Source organism: Myotis lucifugus, unplaced genomic scaffold (assembly GCF_000147115.1).
Source record: "Myotis lucifugus unplaced genomic scaffold, Myoluc2.0 scaffold_1338, whole genome shotgun sequence".
NCBI classification, from domain to species: Eukaryota; Metazoa; Chordata; class Mammalia; order Chiroptera; family Vespertilionidae; genus Myotis; species Myotis lucifugus.
Window position 1 is genome coordinate 30501 of NW_005872386.1, and position 26466 is coordinate 56966.

A 26466-nucleotide genomic window follows, 5' to 3' on the forward strand; every position below is an offset into this window, starting at 1 on the left:
CCCTCGTTCACTCTGGTCCAGCCTCACCAGCCTCCCTGCTATTCCTCAAGCTTTCCAGGCACATTTCTGACTGTTTTGTCCTATCTGTTCCCTCTGTCTAGAATGTTCTTTCCCCAGGTATCTGTTTGGCTATCTTGAACTCCTTTACATCCTTTCTTAAATCTCACCTTCTCAAAGAAGTCTTCCCTGACCACCTTGTTAAATACTGCAAATCTCAAGTCCCAAAACTGTCCCCCTCACCAGCCATTTCTCACCAGATAACTATAAAGAAAGACTGTACTAAATGATATAATTCTTTATTTTGTAGTCCTTGCAAAGGAGCTGAAAATGTATATACTGCATATTATATGCCTAAAAGAAAAAACTCCTGAAAAAACACACACAATTTGATTAAATTGTTTTTCTAAAATCATAGACGTATTGATCATAAGAGCCAATAAATTCTCCTATGGAGCACAAGCTAGTCTGAGTTGGTTTCTGTCACTTAAAATCAAAGGGATCAAGATTAATGCATCAATTTATGCTGGCCTGGAAAATTTGAAGAATATAAGTTAATTATTCAAATGGCCTTTGCTTGAGTTTATGTCCTCTAAAATACTAAAATTAAAATATTTATGTCTATCCAATGGCCATACTTCTGGCAATTTTTCTGAAAGAATTAATCTTAAAAGCAGATAACGGCTAATGCATAAAAATAGTTTGTTTGATGCATCATTCAGAATGGCTAAATATTAGAAATAAACTAAATATTTAGCACTGGAATACATATTTTCAAAAATACAAATGTAGTTTGTACCCCCAGGGATCACTGAAACCCCTTTGGGGGGGTTTCCAAGACGACAACCATTTTCATTGTAACATGGCATTATTTGCCTTTCTCACTGTGTTGACACTGGCACAGATGTGCAAAAGTCATGGGGGTAAGACTGCTAGGGCCTTAGTACAAACCACAGCAATGACACCAAAATATGTGAGTCGTCATGTATTGTTTACTACTGCACACTCCCAGCTATGTTTTCAAACTAGTTTTACTTAAGGACACTTGAAACAAACAAACAAAAATAATAATTTTAATAAATCTCGACCCTTGAAATCGTGTCATTTTATAATGTTCTCTGTTCTGTGTTAACAAAATGAAAATAATGCATAAAGCATGTCTGCTGCCTCCTGAGTGGGAATCCAAGTACTCGTGCACTTGTTTGAGTTACAAGCTCAACTAGCCACTTTTTATTTGATGGAATTCCATCTGTTCTTTAAAGAATGGCTACCTAAAAACTATAGCTATTCAGGCTTGTATAATTGGCAGGCATTTTTCTGTAAAAAAGAAAAAAATGAGTTTGTTGCTCTTATGATGATTATAACTGATTGTGTTTGTAGCACATAATAAAATTCAAAGTTTCAAGCAAAAAAAAAAGGGAAGAATTTTGTTGCAGCTGGAGTCTAAAATAACACACTTTTAGGACTTTTTAGGGAAAAAAATGTTTTAAAATTATCGGTCAGACAACTAGATAATCAGGGCAATAATGTGTTTTGTTTTTTTCTAGGGTAATATTAAGAACACATGTCTGGAACACCAAGCTAGAAATTCAAATGAAAGGAAAGCTATATGGACCAGAGACCTTCTGAAGAAGTGGTAGTAAACAAAACAAAACAAAGTACAAGAGACCTGGCTGAGTAGCTCAGTTGGTCAGAGCATTGTCCTGATGCAGGTTTGATCTCCCGTCAGGGCACATACAAGAACAATCAATGAATGCATAAGTAAGTGGAGCAACAAAATACTCTCTCTCTCTCTCTCTCTCTCTCTCTCTCTCTCTCTCAAATCAATCAATAAATAAATATTTGAAAATTTTTAAAATACCACACAGGACATCTAATGCAATCTATTGTCCCTCCGTCTTTATAACCGAGGAATATAACTGTCTTATGCTAAATATGCAGATTACTAGAACCCACTCCTAATTGTTGAAATGGCTGTGCTACGTGATGGTGAGCTGAGTGGGGACAGAGAGGAGACCAGCCTTACCTTTGACTGTCACGTGGACACTCTGGCTGGTGGAGAGTTGTGGCTGCACCAGCACGTTGCATGTGTACTCTCCCTCGTCAATCTCCTTCTGCACATCCGAGAGTTTCAGAGTCCCATTGTTCTCAAACGCCACTTGGCGATGGTTAAAAGGAAGCAGATCAGAGTTCTTATACCACTTGATGGAGTAATACGGATAGCCAATCACACGGCAGTGAATGTATGTGTCCCGACCCGCGATCGCGGTGATGTTTTTCATTGGTCGAATACTTGCAGGCCCTAGAGAGACACAAAAAAACTCTTGAAAATAATTGAAGGGTACATCTTACGTGCGGATACGGGGACACTTTTCCTTGGGTTAAAAATGTAGCTTATTTTCCTGTAAGGACATCTTTTTCAATTAATTTTTCTGCATTGGTCATTTTCTCTAAGATGGTTTCATTTCCTTTTAGTTTCGTGACTTCCAAATGAACTGAATGAGTGTGATATGCTTTAACTATCAACTACTTCGATTAAAGCGTTTTGAATGATATGACAGAAGGCAATTTAACCAATAAAAACTAGTCTGCACTGAACAAGCCTGCTCCTTCTGCGACTCAATGGCTTAACTCTCTCTACAGATGATGAAGATGGAGGTTATGCCACTTTGCACCGAGTGTAAGTTAACGCCATGTCCGTGAAGGTTTACCATGAGCGTCGTAGAACAGCAGAAGAGGAGGAAGGAGAGCATGCAGAGCACAAACCAGGAAAGAACAGGTCATGTGAACACGTCGAAGAGTAAAACAGGGGAACAAGTGACTAAAGAAACCAAAATGCGATTCCCAACATTATCTGGGCCAGGGCCATTCCTGACCGGGAAGGAAAGAGTAGGAGACGGGAGGGGCCCGCTACTCCGTTTCGGCATTCCAGGACCCAGCGTGGCGCATGCAGAGACCTTCTTCTCCGCTACCATGACTTATATGTGTGTTTTTTTTTGAGGAGCTGATTTGACAAGCACCTCTTACGTTTATTCGCGCCTGGTACAGGACGACGCCGGCCGAGTTGTTGGCGGTGCAGCGGTAGACTCCCCCGTCTCGGACCTGAGAGCTGGAGATGTTCAGGTAGCTGACCACGTTCCCCTCCGACGTGATCATCTGGCTGATGCGGTGACTGCCCCCCTTGAGAATTGGGTCATCGTCGAGGGTCCACGTGATCGTGGGCAGCGGCGTGCCCTTCACGTTGCACATGAGGGAGACGGGTTCCGCTGGACTCACCACTTTCTCGCTGAAGGCAGAAATAATTTTGGGAGTTCCATCTGCAGGAAGACAAATCATGGAAGCAAGTGGCACATACCGATAATGAAGCAACTTCCAAGTACGACTATTTCATGGTTGGGAAGCAGAGGTGGTGGTTATTAACACTACAAAAAAACTCTGGTTTTACTGATAAAACTAGATTCCAATCAGAACTAGAGTTCACTTTCAAAATAGGTCAGCGCAGCATTAGCAAGCTTTAATAAATCACTTATATATTTCCTAACTTTCATAAGAAGAAGAATGATGACACAACCCAGGTATTCATGTTAAACAATATCAGCTCCCTAGAAGTCTACAATTCAAAACTGGATGTGTCCACCCAAAGCCATAGCATAGAGGAAATCTATAACCCCAAACCCTCACTGTAGCTTCCCACTTCTGCCCAGTTAATTGGGGTTAGCTCAACAGGAGTTAGAGGAATAAAAGAAAGAGAGAGAGAGAGACTGATGATCTCATCTTCATTTTCTCATACAAAATAATCTTTTATAGTTTTAATGACAAATAATAAGTGCACGTAAATTTCCATGAAGGCCCTGTTAATGGGTAGAAACTAAATAAAGTCGGACCCTTCTGGCATCTATTAAATATCTCTGTAAGTATCTCAAGTGAGGTGGCCATATAATTTATCATCCAGCCTGGGACACTTTTGAGAATGTAATGGGTACTATGGACAATTATGCTAGGAGAACAGGCACAACCCAAGACTGTCCCCCACAAACTAGGAGCTTAACCCTAGGGAAGTTTCCAAGGGAATATCCCATATTTTCAACAAAGACCCAATTTTCATATTCCATTATTTTTCTATTACATATAAGGACTAATTACCACATATTGTATTATTATATGGTAGTAATCACAGATGCCTGTTATTATTTTATATGGCTCTCCATAGAAAAAGAGAGAGAGACATGCATATTAAAGAGAAATGTATAAGTCAAAAGTTACCAGGAGGCCTGCCAGCCTCAGGCACATAAATCAACATGGTGACACTATTTTTCTAGGCAGAAATAGGTCACTTTGACATAATTGTGACCACATGAAACAGGATTTCTGAGTCTAGTAATAAACCTTGCTGGAGGAAATTTTTAAAAATTGTGTTCATTTTAAGGGTTTACCTATAATGGAAGATGATCATTAACAAACATTATTTTTTAATTTTTATTTTAAAAGTTTTATTTATATAGGGTGTCCCAAAATTCACGCAAGCTTTGCAATTGAATTGAATTGCAAATCTTGCGTGAATTTTGGGACACCCTACATATATTAATTATTAAAAAATATAAGCAAAACAAATGTGGGAAACAAAACTGAAGATAGTTTTAAATTCCGTCACAGAAAAAGAACTGTTAACGTTTTCAAAACCTCCAGAAGAAAGAGATACCCATCACCCAAACCTTGCAGCCTACTTCTGTGGCCAGCTGGGCCAGCTGTGTACGGTTCCGGGTTCTCACTGGGGGAGCTGCACCAGGTGCTTCCCGGTAGCCCTCTACCATCTTTTCATTTGCAAATTCCTGAATCTCAACTTCATTCCAATTCATGCCTTGGGCGGCTGGAGAAGGCCTTTGAGGATCTGGGCATTTCCCAGATGTATTCATACATAGCCTATTTCAGTGTCCTTGGATTGCAAACTTCTTACTTTAACTGTGCAAGGTGAAAACAAGAACTTCCGGATATTAAAATGAAGGGCCTGGGAACAGTGCAGACACCGCCCCAACATGCTCTGCATTTAATTGACAGAGAAGTTAGACGTCATTCTGTTTGTTATCTCCCTACACAACAGGCTCTTGGGAGCGTTGACATTATCTTATTTGACCTTCCAATTCAACGGAGGTTTTTAGGATGTATTTAGCTGAAAATGTCTTTGCAGGGACTATAAAATGTTTTATTTCTCTTTGACTTTCATCTACTTTACTCTGATGTACCTGCATGTGGTATTCTTTGTATTTGTTCTTCTTGGGGTTTGCTAAGTTTCTTAGATCTGTAATGGTATTTTCTTACACCAGATTTCTGGAAATGATGGCCATTATTTCTTCAAATATTTTCTTCCTCATTTTCTGACTTCTATTTTTCTTTGCCTATAATTATATATGTCCCACATGTCACTGAGGCTCTGCAAATTTCATTTGGAGTCCTCTTTTTCTATGTGACTCAGATTAGATAATTAATTTTACTCTATCTCCAATCTCACTCATCCTTTCTTCTTGCTTCTGCAATTTTCCATTAAAGCCAACACAGTGAATTTTTTCATTCCTTTTTTGTTTCATTTTATAGTTTCCATTTCTCTGCTGGTCTTTCCCATATGTCCATTCATTATGCTCAAATTTTCCTTTAAGTTATTGAACACATTTTATTTATTTTTTTAAAATATATTTTATTGATTTTTTTACAGAGAGGAAGGGAGAGGGATAGAGAGTTAGAAACATCGATGAGAGAGAAACATCGATCAGCTGCCTCCTGCACATCCCCCACTGGGGATATGCCCGCAACCAAGGTACATGCCCTTGACTGGAATCGAACCTGGGACCCTTTAGTCCCTAGGCCGATGCTCTATCCACTGAGCCAAACCGGTCAGGGCTATTGAACACATTTTAAATAGCTTTAGAGTACTGGTCTGCTAATTTTAATACCTGGATCTTCTCAGGGTCTGTTTCTATTCCCTATTTTGTCTTTTGACCTCTGGCCCCAGTATCCTATTTTTTTGTTTGTTTGCTTGCTTTGGACATCTAGTTATTTTTATGGTATACTTGGATTCTCCTTCAAATTTTTGCAGTTCAGGTGCCAAGCAAGTTTTTCAAGGAAGTTTATTTTCATATTTTAAGACTCACTACTGTTATTTCCTCCTTCTTGGACTCTCCACTCGCCTCCCTCAATTTGCAGGTGATTCAACAGCCCAGACCTCTGTCCTTCTATACCTCAATCCCACAAGACTGGTGAATATCTTCAGAGGAAATGGGGTATCAATGTAGATGTCACTTAATCTTTTCACTTCTTTTGAGGGCCACATTCTTTCCACCTACCTTTAGATATATCTTTAGTGTCTGCATATAGTTTTGCTTGTCCCAAAGTTCATAATTTCTACCTTCTTACAGGTTAGTTAGTCTGATACATGGTATTCTATCATCTCCAGAAATAAGACCTGTTCTCATTCTCTTTTTTTTGTTGTTGTTATTCCATTTTTCCAGTCATTCTGGTTTGATCTTGGCCGTATAAATATTAGATTCCAGTTATGTTAGATTTCCATGCCAGTTTCTTTGGCCTCATAGAAAATACTCTCTAAGTCTGCATGACATCCATGGCCCTTCTTAGTTCAGGGTACTGCGAGATTTTACATTTATGTGAATCCACAGCTATTTCATTGATAATAATAGGAGCTTATATCTGAGGATACTAGTTAGACGCCGTTTTAAGGCAGACACTGGATATGCACTTGTGGTTCCCTCTCTCTCTCTCTCCTTCTCTACATTAGCACGGCCATCTCTCAGAAGAGAAAAAATAACATGACGCTTCTGGCCCTGAATGGAAGCTGACATGCGGCACATACACCCGTGAGGATGCTCCGTGTGCTCCTCTCTTCCTTTTTATCCGAGTGACAGGCTTTTTGGAGATGAAAGCCGACATTAATTTCCCAGTGAGACCTGAGTGCCTTTGAAATCTTTCTGGCTGTCACTCTGTGATAACCTGAACCCTTTCGACATCATTATGGATTATCAATATGCTCTTTGGGTTTTCTTAGGCTCGCAGAGGGTTGCCACGGTAACTGGGCCTCGAAAGGTAACCGCTGCCTTTTCTACAAAGAATCTAAAAATAGTGACTGTGTAAGAACCACAGTGCAGCATCATTAAGCATCCAGCTCTGTGCTCACTGATTACTTTCTGCACTTAATTATCCTGTGGAACACTGTCAGGCCTTTCACCTGAGCAGCGTGCCTTCAGCTCGTTTCATCTCTGCTTTAAAAATCTCCTTGTCCTCAAGTAAACGCTTAAATCAAAATAAGAATGTCATTCTAAGCCTGTTTCTTCCTACAAACTGACTAAGGTTAAAAAAGAAATTATAGAAAGACTCTGTTAGCCCCAAGACATATTTAAACTTTTTTTCATACATAAATGTTTGTCTCCCTTTAGGATACATGAAAGTCATGTAGCTATTTTATTAATTGAACACAGATACGTTTTAAATGATATATAAAGGCCTAGTTTTCAACAAGACACACACAAATACAGATAAAAGCTAGCTCAGTTATCTGGTGATAAACACATGTCTCCTTGAACATTACTTTAATAGCTCCTTTCCTGGCAGATAGATAAGCTTGAAGATGCAAGGAGGCAGAAGGCAGTTAAATAAAACAACAACAATGAAACATTCCTAAAACCTGTTATCATACCACCAGGGAATTCCTGACATTCCATTCACCTAGATCTTTGGATATTTGGACACCACCACCCCACCAGGGACAGCCCTATGAACCGGACGCCATTTTGCTCTCCATCAAGCACAACACTGAAATAGTGCCCTGCATTTTGCCACTAAAGTTGTGCTTCTCAATGGGGCTACTTTGCACCCCAAGGAGACACCTGACATCCTTGGCTGTCACAGTTGGTAGAAGGGTGCTACTAGCATCTGGTGGGTAGAGGCCAGAGGTGTGGCTAAAATCCTACAGCCTTCCTGGGAAACCCTGGCCTAGCAGGGGTGGGGAACGTCTGGCCCGCGGGCCGTATAAGGTCCGTAAAATCATTTGGTCTGGCCCTGCCAAGGCATTAGGGGTGAGTTAATTAAACGTTTGACCAAATGTAGCAGGCTAATTTATAAGCTGACAATTTTGTATGGCTCTCGAATGATGTTCTAAATATCCAAATGGCCCTTGGCAGGAAAAGGTTCCCCCTCCCTAGAGCAGCGGTTCTCAACCTGTGGGTCGCGACCCCTTTGGCGGTCGAACGACCCTTTCACAGGGGTCGCCTAAGACCATCCTGCATATCAGATATTTACATTATGATTCATAACAGTAGCAACATTACAGTTATGAAGTAGCAATGAAAATAATTTTATGGTTGGGTCACAACATGAGGAACTGTATTTAAAGGGCCAGAAGGTTGAGGACCACTGCCCTAGAGGATGCTGAAGTGTCAAGTAAACTGTAAGTTTCAAAGTTTCAGAGACAACTTTTAACATGAGAGTGGGCAGCGTTCATGTTCATTGACTTCATGTTAAATTACATTCCTTATGTGCCTTCTACCGTGCACGATTTTTATTTCCTCAGAACCTATCCTTTTACTTGCTTGATTTATCTTGGAAAATCGGATAGATAGAAAGGTATAGATGGGAATAAAGGTCAGAGAGGTAAAGAAAGGTGCAAACTGGGAGCTAGCAGCACTGGGCCACCCCGGGGCCTTCCTTGGGAGTGCTCTGGGGCCGGGCTCTTTGCAGCCGAACCCGTACCGAGGCCCACTGACCTTCAAGGACCACCTGCACAAAGTCTTGAGCGGACAGCTTGTCCTCGCGCACAAAGCACTGGTACGCGCCCCCGTCACTTTTGACCATGTGATCCATGATAAGGTTTTCGTGGTTGATCCCTGTGATCCTCACATTTTTCCCAGGGTTGAGGATTTCACCGTTTCGGTACCAGGAGAGCTCCTGGTCCTCACTTGCGGTCACGCTGCAGGACAAGGCCACCTGGCTACCCACGCTGCTCTTCACCTTCCTGGGGCTGATGGTGGCTTTCAGTGGCTCTGAAGGATGGGGGCAGAGAGAAGGAAGGAGGTGAAAATATCACACATGCACAGAGCATTGCAACAGCATGCGGGGCTCTTGGCAAGGCAGGCGTGTCATGGCAAGCACACTCCCTCCATTCTTTTTTGTTTCTGATTTTTAAAAAATTCTTTATTGTTGAAGTATTACATATGTTCCTTCCCCCCCTCCCCCGCTCCCCACTGACCTTTGTGTCAGGGTACAGCATTGTGGCTGCAAAATCCCCTGTGCTGCTGTTCTCTATTATTATTATTATTATTATAGTTAATAACACTTACTTTTTAAAATTTCTTTATTAATTAAGGTAGTACATATGTGTCCTTATTCCCCCATTACCCTCTCCCCATCCTCCCCCCCACTCATGCCCTCGCCTCTTTATTATTTTTTCTTATTTTTTTTTAACTTCTCTCTCTAGGTAGCAAATAGACTAATGTTGGTCAAATTGCTTTTTCACTGAATATGTATGAGTATTAGCCAACTGACAATAAGAAATGTGATGCGCTGGTTACTAGGAAGGACAGAAATATTTGAATATTTAAATCCTATTGGCCTTGTCTCAAGGAGGCAGGATGGGTTTGCTCTGGGCCATTGTCACACACATATATACTCACTCACATCCCTTATGTGGCCTAACCAGGGCCAATGCCAGCTACAAGGAGACAGGCTGACATTAGCATTTGTGACCATGAAACAGGTTTTTGTTTGTCTGTCTGTTTAAAATGAGGCTAACTGGCTTGGACAGGGTTGGAAATCTCAATCTTGATGTCCTACATTTTCATTCAACAAACCCAATTCGAGCTAGCAAGCATTTATTGAACATCTGTATACCAAGGATGGGATTAAAGTCACAGGTGAGGCAAAGATGAATAATGCTTGCAGTACAACTCGCATGTGCCATAAAGGTAGCAAACAGCTTTTGTATGATATTTAAGTCAGGCTCCCCACTATCCTACAAGTCTTTTTGTTGTTGTTTTTTTGTTTTTTAAATCTCCACTTTGCAGAAGAGGAAATTGCTGTAGACCAATTCTAGCATGACAGCAGGGCTGCATCTGGGCATGGCTAAAGGCATTTCCCCAAACCTGAATAGGATACATTAAATTGACTGTGGCTGCCAGACAGCTCAGGGCATCTTAATCTACCTGTTATTGCCTCCTACTGGCCAAACACCTGAACAGCCGTAGGCTAATTCCCCCATTCTGACAATGGACTCTGTACCAAACCCTGACCCTTTGAAGTGTATATCTCTGCCTCTCCTCAGGACAAGCTGTGTTAATAAAAAGCATGGGGTCCTCGGGACTAAGAGAGAACCTAAGACCTTAGACTTAAGATCTTAGAACTTAGCTCCTTTAGCTAAGCTCCTCTGACCTCCAATGCCTTTCAAAATTATATTTCATCTCCGGACTCTTTATTAGTCTCTGGATTCCTAGGTCATCTACGCACAGCCCCTTCCCCAGATTCCCGAAGCCTTCTTGATGCTGGGACAAGAACCCCGGCAGGAAATGGCTACTCAAAAAAAGTTAATTAACCAAATCCACTCAACAAGTAAATGGCAAAAACAAAACAAAACAGTTTTTAACCCCAGTTACTCCTACTGCTCGATTTTCTCCATGCTGTGTCGTCTTTGGTTCCAAGAAGTTTAGGCTTCTAGGTGGATTAGACAAATACAAGAATGAATATAGTAACCAAAATCGTGTATTAGAGACATATAATACGTGGCGGAGGGTCAACAGAAGGTCCTGAGATATCAGCATGGACAGAGCTGAGGCAGAGGCATCGCGGAGACTGGGACTCGCCTGAATTAGGGCGGGAAGCACAGCGGGTCCTCGGGAAGGGTCTCAGAGTCTGAATGCAGCCCAAGGTCTCTGAAGGGGAATCACGGGAGAAAAATGACAAGGGCATCCGGGACAAGATGGCAAAGAGCCTCCAGATTTGGGAATTAAACCAGAGGGAACTAAAGAAAGCTTCCTAGAATTTTCAGCAAGTGAGTGCTACAGTCTGACACATTTTTTAGGAGAAATGATTCATTCTATTGTGATGGACAAGCGAGAGTGGAAAACTGGTCAGAAAAGAGGCATCGCAAATGCTCGGCTGAGGCACGGCGAGGGCTGGCTCTGAGCTGGGGCAGAGGCGGAGAAGGTGGAGAACACAGCTGAGAAATGCTGAGAGACAGTCTCTAGGACTTGGCAGGACTTGGCCAGAGAAAGAAAAGCCTTAAAGAGGACCAAGGGCTTAAAGTTCACAGTGGAAGGTGACTTAAGGGGGAAGACATCTGGAATAACAAGGGGACCCCTTTACAAGGTAGAGATGGTGGCAAGTTTGGTTTGGGACAGTGATCTGTGGAAGTGCCAGCTAAACATCTGCTATGGGATTGGGAGACACGCTCCACTGACCCTCAAAAAGGAAGCAGAGGCTAAACCTTTACACTCGGCTATTTCCAATTCCTCAGGGAGGAATTGGAAGCCATGAGGGTAAAAGGGAGCAGTAAAGGAAGAGAAGAGATCGAATAGAGAGGGGCTCTGATTTGGAAGCAAGAGAAAAAGAAATTACAGAAATAGTTCTATAGGCCATGCTTTTTGTTAAGAGGAGAGAAAAACAAAGGAGAAGTCAGAAGGGAGGGTGGGAACATTCAAGAGGCATTTGAGAACCTGTCCAAATGTGGCTGAAGAGTACAATGATGAAAACATACACTCCGAATGAAGACTTTATAATTTTTAAAATGTACACAGTGATCAATGCCTTTACAGAGAAAGCAATGCAATACTCGGAGTTGAACAGAAGATTGGGGGGTGGGCAGGGAATATCTTTGGGAAAGGACAATGCATTGAACTTAGATGGGAAGTCTTAGACATTCAAGTATTTGAAACCCATCTTCGATGCGGAGGGAGCAACATGACTTGCAATGGGAAAGGAATGGGTTTGTACAGGGGAGAGGAAGAAGATGTAGCAGGTGTATATTTTTTGAAAAAAAAAAAAGAACTATGGGAAATATGGCAGGTTCACTTGAGATGCTTTAGATCAGCGGTCACCAACCAGTGGTCCGTGAGGTCCAAAAGGTTGGTGATCGATGCTTTAGATAATCTCCTAAGATATAAGCTTTATTCAACAGAAAATAGAAAGCCATAAAACATGTTAGGACACAGAGGAGACTTTGAGCCAGTGGGAATAACTCTTACTAGATGTTCAATGCTTCATTATTTCACGCACAAGTTTCTTCAGCAACAGAAATATAACTGTGCAGTTACTAGTATGTAACTTCCATTTCTTTCTACTCCCAGCCTAAGCAAGTGTGAGTGGTATCTGCAGGACTCACTCTAGGCTGCCAGTTCCAGACAGTCACTGGGGTGTTTAAATAGATCGTCTTGGGCTGGGATTGGGCTAAAGCGGTCTACACGCAGGGTGACACCAAAGAGGCGCTTCCATAACTAGGCATGGGGCTGGGGGAAAGCCAAGGCAAGACAATGCCTCCCTTTCAGTGTCAGACTCTAGTGATTCGGTTTGTTCAGTTCAGTCCATCGAATTAGACATATGTAATGCTATATATTGGCAACTGTGCTGACTGAAGTCCTGCAGCTCCATGCCATGCTGGGTATCTCATTTTGAGTTGGTTTCCATGGGAGTAAAACTGAAGGTGTTTACTAGATTGGAGTGCTTCCCCCTGTGATCACACCCCCCTTTCCTCCGAGTCTGCCTTCAGCACCCCTCTCCACACGGTCCTCAACAGTCCCCATCAATCAACTGGAGGTTAAATAGATCCACATCCTTGGACTAAATGATCTATAATAATGTGTCCAAGTCCACTATTTGAACAGTTTACAGCCTGGTATTTCTGCTGATTGGAGCCCCACTTAGAAATTTAAAGAAGCATCTGAAACAGGCCGAGGACAAGCACTTTGATCTGACTGTGTGACAGCCCAATCCTGCCCCGGTCCCACTGATTTTCACTGAGACTAGCTGCTCTTCATTCAACAGCTGGGCAATATTATCTTGGAGATGTAACCTGGGGCCTGATGGAAATCTTGGAATTTGGGGAGTGGGAATCAGACAGACCTGAATTCAGTCCTAAGCTCCAAACTCTCCAGCTGTGTGTGTAACCCTTGAACAATTTGAGCATCAATATCCTCATCTGCAAAATGGGGCCAATAACGGTCTCAGCAGGACCGCTGTGAAGATCGATGGGATGCTACAGAGAAAGCCCGGGGGTCAGCCTGTCACAAGAGCCCCACCAGCCAACTTCACCATCACAAGTTACCGTCCAACTTACGTTTCACGTACAGGCGGCCTATCACCTTAGCAGTTCCATATCTGTTGGATACTTCACACACATAGCTGCCTGAGTCTGAGGGGCGAGTATTCTCAATGAGTAGCCCCGTCACGGTCTTCTGGAACCTTCCAGAAAGTTCCAGGGGCATGTTGTCTTTCAGCCAGCGGTAATCTGGCTCAGGGTGCCCAAGCGCTTTGCAAGGCAGCTCCACATGCTGCCCTGACATGGCTTTGCGGTGATCAAACCCATCCAGTATGGACGGGGCTGAGTTCGCGGGGTCTGCAGAAGGAAGAAAAACTCTTAGATATAGTGAAGGAGGAGCAGAAGTGAGCATTAGCATCACAGAACCCCCTGCATAGTTGAAATTCTATACGTCATACCAATTATATACATTTCTTCTGCTCAGAATTTGTAAAAGTCTGAAGCAGAAAAGGTACTAAATCAGGGGTGGGCAAACTTTTTGACTCGAGGGCCACAATGGGTTCTTAAACTGGACCGGAGGGCCGGAACAAAAGCATGGATGGAGTGTTTGTGTGAACTAATATAAATTCAAAGTAAACATCATTACATAAAAGGGTACGGTCTTTTTTTTTTTTTTTTTTTAGTTTTATTCATTTCAAACGGGCCGGATCAGGCTCGCGGGCCGTAGTTTGCCCACGGCTGTACTAAATACTAAGAACTTTGGAATCAGCATGCTTCAACAGGAGTGGCCAAGAATTGGATCTTCTTGTAACCAGTGAATGTCCGACTTCCCCTTTCAAGAGAGTGACAGTAACATAAATAGTTGTTTAATATTAGTAAACTTTATGTCACAAAAGGAGTTTTACCCAGAACTATTACATCTGGAGGTGTTGCATTTATTTATTTCACAAATATTGTTTGAACCCCACGTCGGGAACCAGCCCAGCGTTAGGCATTGAAGACACAGGCAAGGTGACAAAGACAGGCAAGGATACCCTCACACAGCTGACATTCTAGCTGGGCCAGTGTGTGTGAGGCAGCAGGAAACGTACTAGTAAACAAAGACATAAAGATAATTCAGCCCGTGTAAGTGCAAAGAAGGGACGAAATGGGATGGTGGAGTGAGTGCAGTGAATGTGTTCCGGGTGGGGAGTGAGGAGGCCTTAGGAGTGGGCAATCTTTCTGAAAAGATGATGTCTGAGGTGAGATAAAGGAATGAAGACAATCAAGAGTTGGCAAAAACTGAATGGTTAACACAAAAGGAGAAGTTTCCATATTATTAATTATAATATTGCCCTGTTATTAAAAACTTATAAGCAGTGCATGATTAGCTATTCTACCCAATGATGTTTGGCCCACATTACATTCTTGAGCCAAATAAGGAAAAGAATGCCGTGTTCTCAAGATCTGGGAAAGCTGAGTGTCCAAGCTTGCTTTGAGGAAGTAATGGTCTCAGGGATTACACCAAGAGTGTGAAAACAGAGATTGCCGGCTGGTTCGATGTTAGAAATAAAACTCAGTGACCTTGACTTGCCCTCTCTTCTAATTCTTCCTGTTCAGAACAGCAGGAGGGCTACACTGGATCCCACAAGGACATTACAAAAGTGATGTGGAGTCCTGACCCTGCCTTTTCTTCGCTACGGCTGTCTTGGTCCACCTTCAGTAAACCCAAAGCAAAGGCCTGGATCCTCTCTCTTACCCAGGCAGAACCATCTAGAAAGATCTTTAAAATGCTGTGATTCTGAAGTCAGCCACCGGGGGCAGACAGCAAGTATGGATGAAAACAACAAGAGCATTCAGCTGGAATTTCCGGAGCTTTCCCTGGTAATCACAGAGGTAGAGATGTTTGACAAACCTGCAGCTCTATTCACTTCTCTAGTCCCTTAGGAGAACAGTGTGAATGTTCTCATGGGATATGATGAGGGGACCTAGATCACCTCCACAGGAATCTGTGATGGAGTCTCCAGGACTCTTCTGAAGTTCCATCCTTCCTTAACTGAAGGATTCTGTATTAAATAATTACATTCACGCACATGTTAGACTGTGGCGTTCAGAGGGATTACAAACATAAAGAGCCACAATGTCAGACATGGGGCCTTTGTCAGCCTGGACCATAGGGCTTCATTCCACTTTCTGGAGGAAATTACATACAACTTCAAAAAGTGTTGTTTTGACTGGCCAGTGTGGTTCAGTGGTTGAGCATCGACCCATGAACCAAGAGGTCACAGGTTCAATTCCTGGTCAGGGCACAAGCCCAGGGTTACAGGCTTGATCCCTAGTAGGGGGTGTGCAGGAGGCAGCCAATAGATGACTCTCATCAATGTTTCTATCTCTCTATCCCTCTCTTTCCTCTCTCTCTCTCAAAATCAATAAAAAAACATATTTTTTAAAGTGTTATTTTGAAGGACAAGTTAGCTTCTTATTAATTAAGTAGTTATAAAATCTGTCATTTTTCTTAAGATAGGAGGTGGGATTAGGATAGGAGAAGGTGATACAAGCAAATTGTCACCCTCCTTTGGTGATATAGCTAATAAAAACTTTTTGCAGGACAAGCCTACAATCTCAGGAAACAAAAGGTTCTCACTTCCAATGCTAGCCATAAAAAAACAATGCCCAAGACTGCACTTTAAACATGTTAATTCTGTGGAAAACTAATTATTGATAGAAATTTCTCAAATATGTTCAAGATATGCTGCATAATTCAAATGACTTTTTACAAAGATTAGTTGGGATAACTGGATATCCATATTAAAAAGAACTTTGAGCCTTAGCTCACATCACTTACAAATATTAACTCAAAACGTATCATAGATCTAACTGTAAGATCTAAAACTATAAAACTTTTAGAAGAAAAGTTTAGGAAAAAATCTTCATGACCTTGAATTTATGAAGTTTTTAGACACAACACCACAAATAATGAGCATAAGCAACAAAAAATGAGTATATTAAACTTCTTAAAAATCAATTTACACTTTCAAAGAGAAGCAACATACTGGAAAAACATATTTTCATATTATGTTTCTGATAAAAGACATATCCAAAAAGTACAAAGAACCCTTACAACTTTAGAATAAGATGAAACAATATAATTTTAAAAATGGGCAGTATATTTGATTAGATATATCACCAAAGAAGATATAAAAATGACTGAGAAACACATAGGAAATGCTCAGTATCATTAGCCAGAAGGGAAATGCAAATTAAAACCACAGTGAATGCATGTCCATGAGGATGGTGACAATAAAAAACACAAACAAATAAGTGGGGATGTGGAAAAGAAAGCGGAGCCCTCGGACATTGCTGATGGGAGTGTAAACTGGGGCAGCCACTTTGGAAAACAGTTTGGCAGTTTCTTAAAATGTTAAAATTCAATTTACCATAAGGCCCTAAAGTTCCCTTCCTAGGTACCTACCCTAGACAAGTAAAAACCTACGTTCACTCAGTACACAGATGTTCATAGCATGCTTATTCATAACAGCTAAAATATGAAAATAATCTGGCAGTCCATCCTATAGTGAACAAACAAAATGTATATGTACACAACATGGAATACTACTCAGCAATAAAAAATAATTAATACTGATACATAGTATAATATGGATGAACCTCAAAAGATTACATTAAAGAAGCTTGATACATAGCCACATACTGCATGATTCAGTTTATCTAAAATATGCAGAAAATGCAGACCTGTAAAGACAGACAGTAGACAGTGCTTGCCTGGGGCAGGGGATGGGAAATGGAATTGACTAAAAGAGACAGCAGGGACCTTTTTGGATGATGGCGATGTTTTAAAATTAAATGACAGTGATAATTGCACAACTCTATACATTTGACTGAAATCACTGAATTGTATTCTTAAAATGGGCAGAGTTTAAAACTAGTAAATTAAATCTCAGTAACACTATTTTACAAAAAAGGAAGGTGCATTTCTGTTATATTTTAAGTAACATTTTAAGCATGCTTGCGACAGGCTTTCGCGGTGACATTTGGCCACACATAGAAGTAATACAACCAAACAACAGCACTGCATTTAAACGTCATCACTTAATCTTCAGTTTATTAACTATGTTTCTTTACAAAAAGATTTTCCTTATGTTACCACAATGCTAACATCACACGAGTGTATTAATAAATTCTTGGTATTATCCATTATGTACCCTATATTCATTTTTTCTTTATTTCCCACATTATGCTTTCTGTTATGTCTATTCTCTGATGCATTCCTTCTAATTTAATTTTCATTTTTTTCTAAATTATGCCATTTTTTTTGTTTCACAGATTCATGTTGCTTAGTCATTTTTAATGAACTCTTTATTCTGACTTACACTCCTCTTTCAAAGTATTAAATTATTCTCAAATAATAAGTTATAGTTTTCACATGATTTGTATGTAATTTTTACTTCTAATTGTCAAAACATGATTTGATTCATTTTCATCTTCTTGTAATAAATTTGTGGGAGGTTGAATCTTTTTTCCTTTGTTGCATGTGAAAATGAGACAGGGTTCTTCGTTAATTAGAAGAACCTTCCTGATGGGGAGGGAGACAGAAAGCTCTCCCAGCTTTTCCCTTTGGTGTCTCCACTAAAGAATTCAACACGTAGCCCTTTCTCAGAGCTATGCCTGCTCCGGGAGGCTCCCACCTTCGGTCATGTGCTTCCTACATCACTGCGCTACTTGCTTTCTGAGGCAGTACTCCACCTTGTCATGCTCTATTTTTCTTTTCTTTTTTTTTAAAAAAAATATATTTTATTGATTTTTTTACAAAGAGGAAGGGAGAGAGATAGAGGGTTAGAAACATCGAAAAGAGAGAAACATCGATCAGCTGCCTCCTGCACACCCCCTACTGGGGATGTGCCCGCAACCAAGGTACATGCCCTTGACCGGAATTGAACCTGGGACCCTTCAGTCCGCAGGCCAACGCTCTATCCACCAAGCCAAACCGGCTAGGGTTGTACTATTTTTCTTGCATAACATTATATATCAGGTAAGATAGAATTCCTATGGTCTCCATGCTACCCTAGCTTAGTCTCTCTGTTATGTTAGCATTCTCCCTGGCTGATTTGCTTTCTAATTCCAGCAGTTTCCCTCAGGGTGAGTATCTCTTCTTCGAAAGGAGTATTTTCTGAACACCTCCAGTATCTCTGCGGACCTAGACCACCACTGAGCTGTGTGATCACTGCCAGTTACGGCCTTTCCCACCCATTTTCAGTTCACAGTCCATGCCTGTCTATCTACCTGTTGGGATTGCTCTGAGACACACTTTCCCAGGTTTCCACGGAAAAGACTGTCCTCTGCTTTTCGAGAGGAGCATGTGTTGGTTATTTTGCAGTTCTGTGATTCCAACAGGCCTTCGCACCATCTAGTGCTTCTGTGATACTGCTGCTGCCCCTCACCCCGGCGGCCTGTTACTGTCAGCAGTTTGCCCACACCCACCCAAGAGTTTCTGGGCATTTCCATCACCTGGTTTTGTTGATGCCATCCATGTGTTTTTTCTTTTATCATTGGATTTATTCTGTTTTAATTTCAGTAGAAGTTTGGGCTCATTAAAAATATTGCTGTTCATATGTCCCCACCCTGACCATGTGTGCCCCATGTGTATATTTTAAAATAAATCTGATTTAAAATGAAATTCATTTATTTTTTCTTTCGAAGCTTAGAATTTTAGAAGGGTAATCTGCGCTCGCTATGTTCTCATTTTTTTTTAGCATTAACAATTTTCTTAACAGAGGCACCAAGACCTAATAACTATAACACAGGAGAAAGTAACAATTGACATGAAAAAGATAAGAAAAATACGTTCAAGTGCAGAGGAGAAATCACTTAATTCTGCCATCTTTTGGTGCTGTGCCTCAAAAAACAGGTGGGCTTTGGTTATCTGGGGGCAGGGGGAAGGGAGATCCAGATAGAGCATCCTCAGGGACAATCAGCGGGTGTCCAGGAGACAATGGTTTTAATGACCACCACCCCCAACATTGAGCAACTTTCCATCACTTCTCTCTCACAAAGCACCACTACAAACACAATTACTATAGTCACTGCGGGGACCAATTTTACATTCTATAGGGCAAAGGTCAGACATTTTGCATTCGATTTTCTAATGCTGAGATGGAGCTTTCACACGTCGGGCTTGCTCCAGGAAGTGCTAATTTGTTTGACAGATGGGCCAATAGCGAACCAAATGTGAAGATTATGCAAAAGACTGATGCTTTCTCAAAGGGCAACTCCCATCAAAGCGGGCACAAAACTGGCATATTTATCAGAGCGGAATCACTGCTCTCAGATTTCCTTCACATGAGAATAATCCTGGAGGGGAAGGGAGAGCATGAACATCCCTTTACCTTTAGACATGGTTCATTTCTCCAACATTGTAGCATCATTGTGGACCACAGGTGTGTTCCACGTGACCCTGCTCTTCTCCCTCAGCTCGGCGGGGTGGGAGGCATCGTGGTGGCGGCTGGCGTTGTCAGTGACAGGCCACACAAATGTGTATGGCAAGGAGGTGCTGTCTTCCAAAGAGAACTCATACTGCGCCAAAGGGATTTGGAATTTCACAATATATGAAATGACTTCATTGGAATATCTCTATTTGTGCTGCACTGTATTGGTATTGCTTTGTAAAGAAAACAGACCTTACGTTGATAAAATATTTGGGGGAAAAGCCTGAAGGCTTGATTTTAGTCATGAATTTCACCATGTGGGTGGTGACATCTCAGGACACCAGCAAAGAGAGAGCAGATATAGGGGGCGCTGAGCCTTTACCTGATACGAAGAGCCGGGCGCTGTTGCTCTGCCGGGTCTCCCCCGTGTACCTGTGGCGCGTGATGCAGCGGTAGTTATACAATCCGTCTTCGTTCTGTACATCTTTAATATACAAGGCTCCCGTGGATGTGATGAGAAATCTAGATCCTGAAAGAGAGGCGCAAACGCAGTCAGCGAGAGATTGTTTTCGCTTGAAGAAACCTCATGCAAAGGCTGATCATAGGTGTGCATGTTAATTGAAGGGTCCAAACCATTTCAAATGTTCAACAGCTTAAATGAGCAGTTTTTAGTATGTTACACAATAAGTATATACTTAGAAAATTTAATGCCATAAATTATTTTTTTAGGTCTAGGCAATGTATTTATATTATAGCAACAGAGTTGGCGTAAAATTGGTATGTGACAAATGTAGCAGATTTCCTTTGATCATCATTTTTCTCTTCACATGTGACAGATTAAGGGAGTATTAACTTTCTTTTGTAAAATTTCACCTCATGTAAGTATAAACGTTTGCCTCCGTTTGAAGTATTTCACGTACAAAAATAAAGCAATAAAATATCCTACAGCCCAGTTGGTGTGGCTCAGAGGTTGAGAGTTGACCAATGAACCAGCAGGTCAGGGTTTGATTCCTGATCAGGGCACATGCTCAGGTTGTGGGCTCGATCCCCAGTAGGGGGCGTGCAGGAGGCAACCAATCAATGATTCTCTCTCATCACTGATGTTTCTCTCTCATCACTGATGTATCTCTCTCTCCCCCTCTCCCTTCCTTTCTGAAATCAATAAAAATATACTTTAAAAAATATATCTGCCCTGGCTGGTTTGGCTCAGCGGATAGAGCGTTGGCCTGCGGACTCAAGGGTCCCAGGTTCAATTCCGGTCAGGGGCATGTACCTGGGTTGCGGGCACATCCCCAGTGGGGGGCGTGCAGGAGGCAGCTGAATCGATGTTTCTCTCTCATCGATGTTTCTGACTCGCTATCCCTCTCCCTCTCCCTTCCTCTCTGTAAAAAAATTAATAAAATATATTTAAAAAAATATATCTACAAACTTCCCAGGAAAGACTATCTGATTTCCCCATAACGATAACCAATACTTATGCTATAAGACAACAATCAGTTCCTCTTATAGTCTGTGTTGTAAAGCACTTTGCTATTTCTTTTTAAAGAATGTTATTGAATCTATTGGGGTAACATTGATTAATAAAATTAGATAGATTTCATGCTATTTCTTAATCATTACTGAAATAATTGGCAATAACTGCTTTCACCTCAGGGAGAAAAAGCCACACACAGCCATTGCTCCTTCACATCAGCATGAGACACGGTGTCTCCATATGACCCCTGATTTTTGTCACCGCACGGAACCTCATCTTCTCTCCTCTGACCTTTTCTCCTTCTTTCCTTTGATTCGAACTGGCCTCTTCCATCCTGGGAGCCCCTGACTCACCTGCCTCCGCCCCTGGCACGTGCACTCCCTTGATCATTAAGCCCCCAGGACAATCAGTGGCCTGCGCGCGTCAGATAATCTTAGGAACAAAGCCTGCGCCAGTGACCACAGAGTCAGATAACATCCAGGCTTGGATTGTGTTTGAGCTCCGGACCCGGGAAAACGAACTGACCCCACCAACCAAATCGATGTGACACCAGACAGAATGACTCCCTGGCTGACATCAGGACCAGATGCAATGACCACCACCCTCCACCCTAGCACCGAGCGCGACCCTAACCACGCCTGACTCCCCTGGCCACGTGATTAATGACCTTTCCCCGATATGGCCCATCCTCTGTGAGCCAGGTCTCTGAGGTCACCTGTGACTCTGGGCGTGGTGCCATTTCTTTAAAAACTAACCTTTACTTTTATGGCTGCAAACTCCTGTTCACGGTTGGTTGGGCTTTAATGCATGCAGGCCAACAAACCCTTTGGGTTTGCTAACAATACTGCCTGTACTACTCAAGCTGTACAGAAATGGCTAATGTTAAGAGATAAATGTCAGTGTTGCTTTAAGAAGAATGATGATGATTTTGTTTCTTTTGATAATGAAACTAATATTTACTGCTCAATTATAATTTGACTAGAGGCCCAGTGCACGACATTCGTGCATGGGTAGGGTCCCTCACGGCTGCTGGCCAGGGCCTCCCTTCCCCCGGCTACCTGTCGCCGCTGCCACCAGCCAGGGTGGGGCTGGCCAGGGGAGGGGCCACAGGCAGTTGGCCGGCTGGCCCTGCCCCCTGGTTGAACTCCTGGTCGAGGTCCCAGTGGAGGGGACAATTTCCATATTAGGCTTTTATTATATAGGATGATAAACGAAACAAAGGCAAAAGAATAAACCCCAAAGTGGGTTGTTACACCTACATGGTGGGTGACTCGCGACACTTTCTGCCACTGTTGTATTCTTCTATTGAGTATTTCTGCATCTGATGCAATTTTATCTCAAAGAGAATGATTTTTTTTTTGTCTGTTTGGGAAAAGACTAACATGCCCCAAATTCAACTTCATTTATTATTTGTTTTCCTTAGGTTCATTTGAAACATCCTTTGGTTTATTTTAATCAGAATTTACCAGGGATCTTGACTCCATTGATTTTAGGTCTTAAATATTTACATTGTGAACACAATTCCTACAGTTCTTGGTTGTTTCTTGTAAGGACTACACTTTTTTCATAGATCAGTTGCTAAAATAAAATAAAAAGGGTTTATGCTTTCTTATCGTATATAATAAAAGGGTAATATGCAAATTGTCCCCTTGACCTGGAGTTCGATCGGAGTTCCACCAGGGGGCGGGGCCAGCCCACCAACTGCCCACAGCCCCTCCCCCTGACCATCCCTGCCCCCGATTGGCCCCAATTGGGTTGGGCCAGCCAGACCCCACCCGTGCACAAATTTGTGCACCAGGCCTCTAGTGTAAGATAAGAGCAATTCAAAAGGAATTGGAAAAGAAAAAATCATAAGACAAATACTGATCTGGTGTAAGCCTTTTCAAAGGTTGCAAATTAAACAATGTATTAAATATTTTTAAATCGTAAATTCACTTTTTAAACAATTCCATGTAGTTGCTTATTCTAAAATATGCTATAAATACACTAACTAACAGAATAGCTGGAAAAGTGAATGCTGCACATTCGAGATATTTTTGCTTTATCCTCTCCTGAACGGAAGTAACTAGAAATACCTTTTACCACTTGTCATATGTCATCACACATCAAGCATTTCTTACCCGCATATGTTGTGTATAATTGAAACATTTTTTTCTCTTTCAATATATTTTGCATACTTATATAATGCTTTAACAACCAGTTCCTTTAAAGAAAAGAGGGATGCAAATATTAGGCATGCAATTTACGTCTCCTTTCTGATATGGAGGATTGTCATTAGAACTGACAAGCCGTCAGAAGCCGTCAGCACTGGCAGGTGTAGGTGGAAGCACTGTGCCCAGTGCCTCGGGAGAGCCGGGAGAGAGGGGCCGGCACGCATTCAGTCCCCCGCTGGCCCCCAGAGGGCTCTATTCTCTAGGCACATTTAACAATCACTCACTTTGCTCCTGTAATACGTCACTTTTTCTTGTTTTGTTAATCCTCACCCGAGGATATTTTTCCGCTGAGAGGTAGACACCAGACCTGCCAACGCTGTTAGAACTTTGCGTTAACTAAGAGTAAAGGGGTTATGAGTAAGTGCTAAAGTGGTTCTCCAACGTTCGTTGACATGAGCTTGTACGTTACAGCCACTAAAATAAACCCCCAGCTCGGTACCAGTTCAGCCAGTCTAGAGACATCAAACTCCCAATGAAAATAGGGTATTTACACAGTTAGGAATGTTGTAGGAACGCTGGGGCTGTGGGGAAGTCTACTAGGGTAGCCGCACTCCTCCGGCTGTTGTGGCACTGAGTGGTGGGGGACACGGAACGCCCACACCCCGTTTCCTCTCCTGCTCCTCTCAGCCCATTCTCCACTCAACACCATGGTCTCCTGCTCCTCTCAGCCCATTCTCCACTCAACATCATGGTCTCCTGCTTCTCTCAGCCCATTCTCCACTCAACATCATGGTCTCCTGCTCCTCTCAGCCCATTCTCCACTCAACATCATGGTCTCCTGCTCCTCTCAGCCCATTCTCCACTCAACATCATGGTCACTTAACACGATGAATCATTCAGATCATTTGGTGTCCACAGAGGGAGGCTACAAGTCATTTACGGTCGACTACATCTCCAAGAGATCTCTACTCTCCTTCTTCCACCATGCCCTGGCCACACGGTCCCCTTAATCACTTCACCCAGAGGGCCCTGACCCACATCTCTTCCTGGCTGGCTCCTTCCCATCATTCTGGCCTCATTTCTAAGTCAACTTTCAGCCCACATTGACTGCACTCATGGCCACTCAAGCTCAGAGCACTGGATTTTATACATCGATGTGAAGTTATCTATCTTGTGTGTGTGCGAGACTGGTTTCACCTTTCTCTCCTCCAACTAGAATATCAGGAACTTGATGTGTCTTGCTCAACTTTTTTTCTCCATTCCACAGAAAAGTGCGTGGCTGGGCTATCCGAAAATACTTGTTAAAGAGATGAGTGGATGAAACATCTATCATTGCTCCTATACAAAAAGTCTTGTCTTAAGTCTGGGTAAAAAAAAAAAAAAAGCAAGCTAAAATACCTCTTTTTAGGTTTCTGCATGAATCTTACTCATGTATAATACATAAAAAGAGTATTTTCCCCTCTTGGAATGACTATAATATATTCTTGTATAAAAAATGAGCATATTTAAAGATTTTGGTGTTAATTATTCTTCCATTATACTCCCTCCCTGTCTTTTTCCTACACAGCCAGGCTGTTTGATCTTCAATAGGGACAGTAATGTTTTCAGGAAGATTTTAAAAGCATATTTGATTTTTCACTTAGTCAGAAATATATCTCAGGGTTTTGTGGGGTTTTTTTTTTCCGCTTTTGCAATCTGAATCGAGCTACTAGTAATTAAAAGAACAAATGGTTCTTCTAATAAGACGCCAAATGGTAGCGCGACACCATGAAACTTTGATCAGCTGTGCCTGTCACCTCCAATTGACAGCCATACTGTGTGACGCAGCTGCGCCTTCTCCTCAGCAGGTGTCAGAACAGCCTCTACCATCGGAGGAGTACGAGATTCAGATCTCAGTTCCAAGCATACAACACCGGGCCTGAGACTCGTTTCTGAATGGATATCTTACATTTTTTCATCTGAAAATCAAATTAGCATGAATTAAAACAGAAGAGAAAATAGGAACGAAATATATAACCTATGATAACTTTAAAGTTACCGAGTTCTCTTAATTCCAATGTTAATTGGAACAGAATTGAGCTCACTGTTTGGTTCTGAGGTGTGTCTGCTCTGTGATGGGCTGGGTGGGTGTCGAGCCACGATTAGATGAAGGAGCTCCAACTATTTCTTGAGCAACTGAGCGGCCTGATATAAATGACTGCTTAAGGAAAATTATGTCGAAAGATGTATCTAAGAGAGGGAAGGCAGTAGGTCCTTAAGATAAGAGGTGTAACCTGGCATTCTGGATTGAATTTGGTCCCCTCCCAAATTCCTAAGTTGAATAACAACCCTTTCCTCTTCTGCACAATGGCCAATATTACCTTCCTGCACATACAGTGATGTGACCACAGAACGTGACCTTGTTCGGAAACGGGGTCATTGCAGATGAAATTTGTTCAGATGAGGTCCTACTGGAGGAGGGTGGGCCCTAATCCAATGGGATGGTTTTCCTTATAAAAAGCAGAAATTTGGACACAGAGACATCTGGCATCAACACTAACCCTAATCGGTGCCAATAGGTATTGCATGTCTACTGAGCCACCACTGCTCTCAACATCCTGTGCTCTGACCCCTTTAGCTCCCACGATGTCCCCCTGAGCCAGGTGCTGTAATTACTCCCATTTACAGAGGAGAAGAGTGAGGAACAGAGGGCAAGTGACTTGCCTGTGTTCACACAACTAGCAGGAGCCCAACCAGCACAGCACGATACCCTGGCGTTCTGGCTGCGAGCTCACACCCTCACCCACGGAGCTCCCTGGCTCTGGGTCAGGGCTGGAGTGTGAGACAGCAAGGCCGGGCCACGTGGGGGAACAGTGGTGTGGAACGGGAGCATTGCACACAGAAATGTTTAAGCTGAGGAATCAACAGACTTGGTTGGGGTGAAGCGTTTGATAGCCCAACAGGGCTGACAGCTCTCAGAACAGATACCTCGGGCCAGGGTGCCTGTTCTAGGAAAGACAGTCATTCCTGAGCAGGCTGGTCACCCAGAGGAGGTGAGGAAAGCCAAGCTGGAGGCAGAGTTTGGGGGACCTTTATGGGAACTGATGCCCAGGAGCCCCCAGAGGAGAGAGAGAGGGAAGAGGGCCAGCAAAAGACATAGCAAGACAGAGGGGACAGACACCAGGAGGGTGTGAAATTATG

General features: G+C 42.3%; 1 protein-coding gene across 1 annotated transcript in view; it reads right to left on the minus strand.

Moving 5' to 3' along the window:
- LOC102438295 (Down syndrome cell adhesion molecule) overlaps positions 1-25155 on the minus strand; it is a gene marked incomplete at its 3' end in the record, with an annotated part of 47122 nt that extends 21967 nt beyond the window's left edge. The window contains exons 1-7 of the mRNA XM_014449664.1: positions 25102-25155; positions 23571-23682; positions 20042-20188; positions 13319-13597; positions 8763-9038; positions 3018-3314; positions 2024-2299 (exon numbers count right to left, since the gene is read on the minus strand). Coding sequence (XP_014305150.1) covers positions 2024-2299; positions 3018-3314; positions 8763-9038; positions 13319-13597; positions 20042-20188; positions 23571-23682; positions 25102-25155 — 1441 coding nt within the window. The remainder of the gene's footprint in view (positions 1-2023; positions 2300-3017; positions 3315-8762; positions 9039-13318; positions 13598-20041; positions 20189-23570; positions 23683-25101) is intronic.
- Between the last annotated feature and the right edge of the window lie 1311 nt (positions 25156-26466).